Below are 10,340 nucleotides of genomic sequence, written 5' to 3' on the forward strand. Positions count from 1 at the left end.
TGGTGGACTTGGGGGGGGAATAGGGCGTAGGTGGGAGGGGACAGTGGAGTGAGAAGAGGGGTTGGGGGGAATTTGGGACGTGCAGGGCTGCGGTGGCCAGAGAAAGAGCCGACTTTCCCCAGCTCCAGGGCTGCCGGGGAGAGACCCCCCCTCCTTTCCAGCCTCAGCTCTGTGGCTGGGGAGAGACCCTCCTCCTTCCCAGCCCCAGCTTGGGGGCTGCCGCGGCGGGGGAGAGAGGGCACATCCATCACATTAGAAAGGTAAGACTACGGATATTAAAATACGAGTTGTGTGCTTTTATTTGTGGAACAAAAAAACGTTTATTATTAAGGGTTTTTTTTTTAATGTAGCGCTTTTATCCAAAGTGATTTACAATAGTTAGCTAACAGTACAAATAACATTTGGAAAGATTATTAAGTGGTCCACTGAGACCCTCAGCAATTTTCAAGTGGGCCGTGAAAAAAAAAAAAAAAAGTTTGAGAACCACTGACCGAGACCATCCATGACAGGTGTTTGTCCGACCTGTTCTTAAAAAACCTCCGATGATGGGGATTCCACAACCTCCCTTGAAAGCCTGTTCCAGAGCTCAACAACCCTGACAAAGTGTTTCCTAATCTCTAACCTAAATCTCCCTGGCTGCAGATTAAGCCCATTACTTCCTGTCCTACATTCAGCAGACGTGGAGAACAATTCATCACCATCCTCTTTATGAGAGCCCTCAACCTATCAGGTCAGAATAATAGAAGGAGTTTCATGACAATGGTGTAACTGAGGTGGTGATGCTTAGAACACTATGCTGTAACCATTCTTTGAGACCCAAAGGCTGACGAGGTCTTTAAAAATCCATTTCTCTTGATCTCACAATATCCCTTCTTTTTGTGCATGTACACACACGCACATGGGTGCATACACACCAAGGAATGTTCACTTTCTGTGTGAATCTTAACATTTCTTGCTCTAAAAATCACCCTGCTATTTGGCATATCCTGCTATTGACAGGACTTCAGTGTCAAAGTTCCTACAGCCGGTGGGAAAAAATGAAAAAAAAACAAAAAACAAACAAACAACCCAACCACAAAATTTAAAAATTGTTTCAGTTTAGCAGGGCTTTTTAAAATTTTCATGAAATATTTTTTTTTAAAACGTTCAAACTATTGTTTGTTTTCCCCTCACTTTTTCCTTTCTGCTACTGAGTGTCCACGGTTTCAGATTTTTGGACGCTTTTCCTTTTTCTTAGTCCTGGTCTACATTGAACAATTACACTGACCTAGCTACATTGCTCAGGGCTGCGAAAAATATCATGCCTGGAGCACCACAGCAACCTACCCCCGGAGTAGACGCAGCTAGGTCATCAGAAGGGACACCACACACCCTCCCTAGGAGCCTGGTGGGAGTGGGAGGACCGGGGCTCACGTTCGCACCTTAAGGTTTGGGGAGAGCAAGGATAACAGGGAGGCAAAAGCTCCACCCCATAGGACATAGCTACCACTTTCTATTAATGTAGGAAGTGTCCATATTACAACACTACAGTGGCATAGCAGCGGCTGGCCCTTTAAGGAGAGGTGGGCCTAAGTCCTCCAGTGACAAGCCTAACTTGCCTCCCCAGGTGAGAAAATGATTTTGGTCATGTGACAGGAAAGTCATGGGACTAAGTCAGGCCAAGCCTAGGGATATATAAGGGAGAGGCCTTGGGGACACTAGGAAGTTGCTGGATAAAGAAGTCAACCAGCACACAACCCCAGGATGGAGGACTGTGAGATCCCAGACTTGCGAGGTAAGTTACAGGCTGGGGAGGCCAAACTTTAAAGCTACAGTCGCAAGGAGGACTCAGACCCTAAATCTGAAGATGAGTAGAAAGGAAGCTTTGTGGGAGTTTAATTATATTCAACGAATTAGACCCCAGGAGAAGAGGAATACTGTTTCAAAGACTTTGCTTATGACTGAATTATTTTAGCAGAACTCAGAGGGAAACTGAGGCAGGGTGCCTACAGGGCTGCCCTAGGCCACAATGGGGTGACCTGGGACAGTTACTTGTCTCTACACTGTTTAGTTTACATTTTTCCCCACTCGAACTTTCCAAAGTTGAGGGAGCTTTGAAAAGTTACAGCAAGGAAAGAGAGAAAAAATGAGGGAAAAATAGACGAAGTGAAAGGGAAATCCCTCAACATCCTTCATTCTATTCTGTTCAGTGCAAAAATGGGGAGAAAAGAGGAGGAAAACCCCAAAATCTGATATTTTGAAACATTTTCAATTTACAAGAACTAAAAGGAAAATGTTCATTTTGAAACAAAAAAAATGTTCGTAATTTTCTGTCAACCAACTGAACAACCTTCATGAAACGATATATTCCTGCAAAACAGCTGTTTTCAATTAAACCCTATTTTTCACAGGGAAAAAGTTGAAACCAAATGACCTTTTCTAAGCTCACTCAGTGATAATGAGAATGTTGACAATGAGCCTTATACACATGAGAAGGGCGGAGCATACAACCTTCAAATGTGCTCAGATACCATGGTGACAGATGTGGCATAAGAGGCTAGATGGATCCTTTTGAAATTAAGCTCATCAGTACAAGTTACAGTATATGTAGTAGAAATAATAGTAGCAAACCTTCAGGTAGTGTTTGATATTAGAGAAAAGAAATGCAGTCAAAAGTCTTCCTTGTGAATGCTCCTCTGTGCTTTGAATACACGTACATCTTTACTGGGATCGTAGTGGACCTCACATACCGAAAATCGTCCCTCCAGCATCTCCAGGAAATTCTGATCCCGTTGATAGCGAATCCGACACGATAACAGAATAACAGTATGTTCTGAGCACAAGTGCTCCAGTGTCTGAAGCAGATCCGCAAAGGTGTCTTCCAGATAAATTATGTCTGCGCCCAGGATAAAGTCAAACTTTCCTGGCGCGAAGTTCCCCAAGTTTCTTCCCCAAGTCAGTTCCTTTACCACGGCTCTTGGCTGGAGGTCAGGAGGTAAGTTAGCCTGAACGTTTGACTCGAGAAATTCCAGTGCAGCTTCCCTGTCTGTGATGGTGACATGAGCACCTGTGTGGCACAAGGAGTGTAAGTCTCAAGACAAATAACTGTTGCCCACCGATACAGCTTTTGGAATATAATGGTTTAAGGGACGCAACTTCAAGTTCCCATTAAGAGTTAACAAAATTACTGAACAACAATGAAAACATTTACTGAGCTGCTTGATTTTAAGTCAACTGACACTTGGAATATTTAGTTTTATTTATGTTTAATGGTAAAAATAGTACTATCAGATCAAAATTGTTTTTGGAATAAATGACTATTTCTTTTTAGAAAGACGGAGCCAATTGCTTTCTGTCTTTCTATGAGGAAACTACAGAATAAATTGTGGGAGATTATTATAAAAAAGTCTCACTGATTTTTGCCCTGGTGTAGCATCAGATTACCCCTAGGGATCCAGACAGAGCAGATGGGTGACTGAAGAGCCTTAGCCGCAGCTGGTTTTTTCAATGGATGTTTAAGTTAATGGTTGTGATAGTTTATTTGAATTTGGGCAGAGTTTTAAATTATAACGGGGTTCAAAAGAAAATCAGATAAGTTCCTGGACGATTGATCCATCAATGACTATTAGCCAAGATGGTCAAGAACACAACCCCATGCTCTGGGTGTCCCCAGCATGATGGCCAGAAGTGGGAGTGGACAACAGGGGTGGATCATTCAATGACTGTCTCTTCTGTTCATTTCCTCTGAAGCACCGCATTGGCCATTGTCGGAAGACACAATGCTGGGCTAGATGAACCATTGGTCTGACCCAGTATGGCCGTTCTTATCTTATAATTTAATAAATATTTGATTAGTTTTTTCACCCCCATTTTAAAAGGAAATCTGCCATAGTGGCTAGAATTTATCTCTACAGAGACATTACACTTGAATATAGTCATGTTTTAGTTCAATGAGATATGATCGGCATGGCAAGTTTAGACTCTACACAAATGTGTGTGCTGTCTGCTCTAGACTATAGAATTGTGCTAGTTAACACATGTTAAAGATGACTTAACATTTAAGAATTGACACACCGGAGCAGATCCTCAGACAGGATAAACTGTCATAACTCCACTGACTTCAATGGGGTCAGAGTCAGATCACTCCCACCCCACTTCTACACCTATGTAAATTAGCAGAAGAACTCATTGGCCTAATGAGAGTTTTACCATTGACTTCATTAACTACACTGAGTACAGAACTAGGCTAAACTGAATGCTTTTGAAAATCCCCACCTAGGGCTCCAATCAAATCCACCTTCACAGATCCAAGTGCACGATCAAATCCTACAGCTACAGCAAAGGTAAGGAAAAAAATAAGATGGGGGGGGGGGAGGTGTCATTTTAGCGTATGCGTAACATGCCTCCGGTGGCATGTGACAAGGATTCATCCCTGAATTTGGTCCGCAGATTGGATCATTAGCTTCCCCGCTTGGACTGGGCACCGAGGGGGAGTGCGACATGAATCCTGATCCATGCCCCCCCAGGGGAGGCCTGGGGAAATAATGTATTTTTAACACACACCGTGCAGGAATTAATTACAGTTAGAACAAGTGAGTTTCTCTGATAAAGAAGGCGCTAGTTTTAAAATCATCAAATACCGGTTGCTTTTCAAATGAAAATCAAACTAATATTAGTTAATGTTAGGGGAACTGAGCATTTGTCAAGAGTTGTCGGTGGTCAGGCAAAGGAGTCCTGGGCTACATTTACTCTTAATCTGTGCTACCGCTAGGGTGTTGAAATAAACAATGAGTGAATACAGCAGGAAGCAAAGCTAGGGCTGTGAGATACCAGACTTATCACTGGCCCCACTCTTGGTCTAAGGATGCCATGACTCACTAGCACCCATTGTAAAGGGGAGGCAGCACAGCACAGTGGATGGGACATCAGACTAGATCAGGAGACCTGAGTTCTGTTCCTGGCCCTGCCACTGGGTGACTGACAGAACCTGGGCAAGTTGCTTAATTGCTCTGTGCCTCAGTTTCCCTGCCTGCAAAAACAGGGTTAATAACGCATATGCATCTTTGTAAAGTGCTTTGCTATCTGTTGATGGAGCTCACTGTACAAAATGTGAAGTATTAATAAAGCTGAAGGACATAAGCACAGCATTTATTCCCTGTGGGAGAATAGCTACAGAAAAGAAAGGGATGCCACTGACAGGGCTGTCCCTAGCTATTTTGGTGCCCTATGATGCCCCCCCGTGGGGGGGCTGTGTGAGGCCCCAGGCCTCCACAGAGGGAAGCAGGGGGGGTGGCCCCAGGCCTCTGCTGGGCGGCTGCGTGGGGCCCCAGGCCTCCATGGGGGATGGCTACTTCCTGCAGGAAGTGGAGTGACCTGGCCCCAGCCTGCTCCACTCCCCTGGCTCCCAGCCGTGCTGCCGGCGAGTGCTGGGGGGCGGTTCCTCCTTTCCCCCCAAACCTGGGAGCCAGGGGAGCGGAGCAGGCTGGGGCCGGGTCACTCTACTTCCCGGTGAGTGCAGGCCCCCCTGCTTCTGGAGTCCTCGGGGGAGTGGGGGCGGGGCTGGGGCGGAGCAGGGGTGGGGGCCATGGGGAAGAGGTGGGGCAGGGTCTGGAGCAGCACGCAGCTGTGCAGGGCACCAGGAAATATGGTGTCCCAAATTTCCTGCTGCCCTACGCAGCTGCCTGCTTTGCGTATGGGTAAAGACGGCCCTGGCCACTGAGCTCACCGCCACGGAAACAGCAGGCAGCCTTAAGGGGGTTCTACTCTGAAGCAACCTGTTGTAGCACCATCACCACAATAAATAACGCAGGAGGCTCTGAAGCCGAATAAGAAAGGAGGACGAGCCACAGATGAAACATCACAGTAACCGTCACATAGCGTGGCTGTTAACTTACACAGCAACCCTGTCACCTATGTGTGAATTTTACAGCGGTACCAATTCCTTAAAGAAAAAAAACACTTACCCAATAACGTGGCCACTATTCCCAGCAATCCAGTTCCTGCTCCTAGTTCAATCACTGAGCGCCCTTGTAGATCAATACTTCCCATCTCCAGATAAGTACACAGGACTACAGCCTGAACCAAGAGACAGGACTAATTAAGAATTGGGGATCGTTTTAGTGATGCCAGATCACAGTATTTCTGATTGAAACCAGTAGAGAAGGTTGCAAGAAAGGTGTGGACAATCAAACACCTCAAGTCTGCAGGTATACTTCGCCATCCGTGTTATACAAAGGCTGACGGGAGGCAGAAAGGAATATCCAAACTATCAATCCTGCAAAGGAGGTTAAAATAATGACATGGGATGGTTTCTCCATTAAATCCAAAACACAACAGAAGGAAGCAGAAAAAGAAACAGTTGCACTAAGAAAAGAAAAGCAGGATTTTTGTTGATGCAAAAAATTAATGCAAAATTGCAGAACTGTTGAGAGGCACCATTGCCCTTTATCGTATTTCTTACATCTTTCCAAAACCTTTTGGTTTAATCTTGGTACGCATGCTCTTCCATAGTGTGCGTGACAGTCAAGCAGTTGAGTGTAATGGATTAAGAGCACTTCTATTTAAGTACAAAGTAAATCCAATGTGAGCTACTGTTAAGCAAGGTCCCACACCCAAATCATGACTTTGCAAGAGCATCTGCTATAGAAAATTCTGTCTCACCAGTATCCTTAGGAACAGGATGATAGCTGTGTTAGCGTATATCCTCCAATTAATGCGAGCAGTTCAACTGCCAAACTCATTATTTATGACCAGAGAGAGGGGCATGATTTAGTGGTCAAAGTACAGGTCTAGGACCCAGGTACAGCTAAACACCAACACAAACCCAACCATTGACGACTCCTGTGCTTTGGGTTCTCTAGCTACAACATGACGCTACTTAACTATCTCATCAAGGTGGTATGGGGATTAGTGGCTGCCCAGCGCTTTGAAGATTAAAAGAGCTATGCAAATACGAAGTATTATTTTATTAAGACTTGGTTAAAAAAAATGGGAAAACAACTTTGTGATAAATCTTGAAAGAGGCCCTATTTCCCAAAGTCTTTCATGATCTTTTTTTCCAAAATGTTAAACTTTCTATTGCAATAATTGTCAACATTTTTCATTTACCAAAAAGTGAATTTTCTTACTGAAAACAGGAGTTTCCAGTACACTAGCAATCTAACAAAAAAATTCTAAAAATATTGAACATTTAGATCAAATTATTAATTTTTAAATGTTGCAGAAAATTGTGAAAATGGAAAGTTTTGATCATGCCGACAATGTACCATAAAAAGTTTTTTTTGTTTTTGTTTTTTTTAAATATAAAAAGAGCACTTTTCAATTGGGGGAAAAAACTTCTCATGCAGAGAATTTGCAGCCAGCTCTCCTAAGCTGCTGGGCATGTATTTCACCTCTCTGTAAAATGGAAATAATTGTACTAGCCTTCTTTGTAAAGAGTTTTGAAGTGTACTGATGAAAGACACTACACAAAAGCTCAGTATTATTTGGGGTTGGACTTGAAACAGACACATATTCTGCACAAATTGAAAATATATTTATTTTAATCATACATACGGCATCCCATACGACTGCAGCTACACCCAGTTGCTTCCAGTTTTGTTTGATTTGGATTGTGTGGTTGGCAAAATGATACACAGATGAAGATTTATGGAACTTCTGCAATCCCCAGACCGCACTGTCATCATAGGGAACCAACGCCATTTTATTATCCATCTATCAAATCTCTCTAACCTATGGAACAAGGGAGAACAAGTCTATGTGAAACCTCAGTGAGAAAAGAACATCTGTTTTGTCCTCTCAAACTAATTTGGCTTGTTTTAAATAACGAGGGAGATTCCAAATACCGTTTTGGATCCTAATAATTCACTCGTTGTTTAGCTACAGTGGAACAGCTTCAACGAGAGACTGAAGGAGTCCCACGCGAGACTTTCCCTTAGCTTGGTGGTTATGGCATTCACCTAAGGAATTTGACCACCTCTTCTCTCACTCAGCTGGAGGGGGGACTTGAACTGGCGGTCTCCTGCATCCCAGTTGAGTATCCTAACCTCTGGGCTAAAAGTGGAGGAAGAAGGCATTCCTCTCCCTCTCTGTTTTGTGTAAACTCACCTGTAGGGGCTCATGCAGTAGGTGCTCTGAGCACACTTACCAAATAGGCCCCTCAGGTGACTTAGACAGAGGAATGCCGATATTTCCCGGTTCACATCATCAAAGCAGCTGTTTGCGTAAAATTCTTTGAATAAGATAGCAAGACAGGGTGACAAAGGTGGAAGTGTTTAATCCTGCTGGTATGTCATTCACGGGAACGTTGATTAGTAAGAAAAGATTTAGGTGGCTTGGACATGTGAAGGAAATGCCAGACTACAGGATCCTGAAGAGCGTGCTGTACTCTGAAGCTCGCGGAGGGCCTAGAAAGAAAGGCAGACTGCTGCGCAGATTTCGGGGTGCTTGCAAAGAGAACTTAGAATCCTTTGGAATCTCTGTGGGTGATTGGGAAAGGAACGCAGAGTGCCGCTCTGGTTGATGGAGTCAGCTTGTAGATGGGTCGAAGCATTGCGAGGTGGACTGGATCAAGCTTCGTGGATGACCGGCGACAGAGAAGGAAAGAATCTGCTGCTTGGGCGCAGAGCGTTGCTTGTGCGTGGGTGTGCCCTGCTGGTGGACGGAGCGGTCACGAGCCCATTGGACTCAGCAGCCACCAAAGAACTCCTTGGCGCATACGCCATGCTCTGTAAAGACCCCTGGTACCACTGACTGATGGAACCCGCTGGAGACGGCAGTCTAGGTTCCCTGCCCTAAACTGTCATGCCTTCTGATGATGCTCAGTCCCCTATACCCCTGGGAATCCCATCACCCACTCTGGTGGGTGGAACAAAGACAGCTTAATACCACAACGGTTTCAGACCCAGCATGAGGAATACTACTGGAGGCTGCAGGAGGAATTCAAGGAGAAGGTAAATGATCCCCCGCGGAATTTGGCCGGGCCGTTGGGAGTAATGCTAACTCCTCTAAGCATGCCCAGGTCTCGGCCAAACCCTGCAACAGGAAAGAAAACAGAGAGTGTGTGTGTGTGTGTGGCGGGGGGCGGGGGGGGAGGTGAGCGTAATCTGTGGGGCTCTGTAAGGCAAGGGAGATCTGTACCTGGCTGCGGCGTCCCCAGTGGGCACCAGGGAAGCGCTCGGAGCTGCCCGGGCACCAGGGACGCGCGCGATCCCACGCAGGGCTGCAAACGCCCTTGCAGCGCCCTTTGCCCGCCGTGCACACGCTGGGGGGGGGGGCGGCCCCTCCGGTGCAAGCGAGCCCCCCCCCCCCTCCGGTGCAAGCGAGCCCCGGGGCCGCGAGGATCCCTTGCTGCACCCGGGGCCGGGGACTCACCCGCCACCGCCTCGCTGCAGGCCGCGCTGCGCCCCGGCCACCCCCGCCCCTTAAAGGGGCGGTGTCGCTCCCTGCTCCGCCCGCCGCAGGGGGAGCTGGCCCCGCAGGGGAGGGGGCCGCTGGTTTCATGGGGGGTCCCCAAGGGTTAAAAAATGCTGCAATGGTCGCGGTGGCTGCAGTGAGTCGGGGGGGGGGGAGCAGGATTCCCTGCTCCCGCGTGGGGCCAGACCCCCCCATGTCTGAACGCAGCCCCTTCCTTCCTTGGGGGAGAGGGCACAGCTCCCCCCAAGCCTCCAGTGGCCCTGATCGAGGGGGATGATCATTTACCTGCATTCCTGTGGCATAAGGGAGTCCTGGGCCAGGGCCCCAGCGTGCCAGGTACTGGACAAACCAGAGCGGAGAGACAATGCCTGCCCCAAAGAGTTTACAGTCTAAGGGTTGGGCCAGGCAGGCGGGGGAGTGCGAGGGAGCGCTGAGATGGTGGACGCAATAGTCCAGGGTGGTCCCCTAGGCTTCTGGCTGCAAGCCCAACGTTGCCATGCTGGCAGCTAGTTAGAGGCAAACTGGGATTTGTTCTGAAAGGGTGGAATAAATTGAAGCCTTTTTGAAATCGAAAGCCTCTGAAATATTTCCTTTTTGAGAGTTGGCAAACATCCAGCCTTCCTAAGGCCTGTTGCTTTTCACACTGTTTGCACTAGTATAACTATGTTGGTTATGGGTGTGATTATTTTCCCCCTGGTATAGTGATACCAGTACAACCTAGAGTGGGCACTGTTATACCCGTATAAAGGTGCCTTGTACTGGTGAAATGTATTTCTTTTCCCAGGTGGAAGTTATAAGCACTTTTATACTGGTATAACTGCGTCCACACTGGGTGGGTGGGTATTACACTGCTTTAACTATAGTGGTACAGTTAAAGCAATACAGCTTTGGTGTGTTGACAATTTTTACTGTTTTATCCCTCAGAAAACACTCCAATCAATAGAGTT

At 46.6% G+C, this 10,340-nt stretch overlaps 1 protein-coding gene across 4 annotated transcripts; it reads right to left on the minus strand.

Annotated features, from left to right (window-relative positions):
- Positions 1-289: 289 nt before the first annotated feature.
- On the minus strand, positions 290-9,731 carry METTL21A (methyltransferase 21A, HSPA lysine). 4 transcript variants are annotated; one of them, XM_073306624.1, is made up of 5 exons: positions 9,118-9,333; positions 8,126-9,012; positions 7,534-7,710; positions 5,943-6,054; positions 290-3,046 (listed from the first exon to the last, which is right to left on the minus strand). In XM_073306624.1, exons 3-5 carry the CDS (start codon positions 7,690-7,692, stop codon positions 2,649-2,651), a joined length of 669 nt encoding a protein of 222 aa, XP_073162725.1. In that variant the 5' UTR covers positions 7,693-7,710; positions 8,126-9,012; positions 9,118-9,333; the 3' UTR covers positions 290-2,648. The 4 variants fall into 4 exon arrangements, with proteins under 4 accessions (XP_073162725.1, XP_073162728.1, XP_073162727.1 ...); XM_073306627.1 differs by lacking the exons at positions 8,126-9,012; positions 9,118-9,333 and adding an exon at positions 9,679-9,731; XM_073306626.1 differs by lacking the exons at positions 8,126-9,012; positions 9,118-9,333 and adding an exon at positions 9,352-9,386.
- Between the last annotated feature and the right edge of the window lie 609 nt (positions 9,732-10,340).

Source organism: Lepidochelys kempii, chromosome 11 (assembly GCF_965140265.1).
Source record: "Lepidochelys kempii isolate rLepKem1 chromosome 11, rLepKem1.hap2, whole genome shotgun sequence".
Lineage (NCBI taxonomy): Eukaryota > Metazoa > Chordata > Testudines > Cheloniidae > Lepidochelys > Lepidochelys kempii.

Coding starts and splice junctions, on each gene's coding strand:
- METTL21A (XM_073306627.1), bottom strand. CDS start 7,692: ATGGATAATAAAATGGCGTTGGTTCCCTATGATGACAGTGCGGTCTGG. Junction 6,055..7,533: donor CTGCAGTCGTATGGGATGCC/GTATGTATGATT, acceptor CTCTTGGTTCAG/GCTGTAGTCCTGTGTACTTA. Junction 3,047..5,942: donor AATAGTGGCCACGTTATTGG/GTAAGTGTTTTT, acceptor TGTGCCACACAG/GTGCTCATGTCACCATCACA.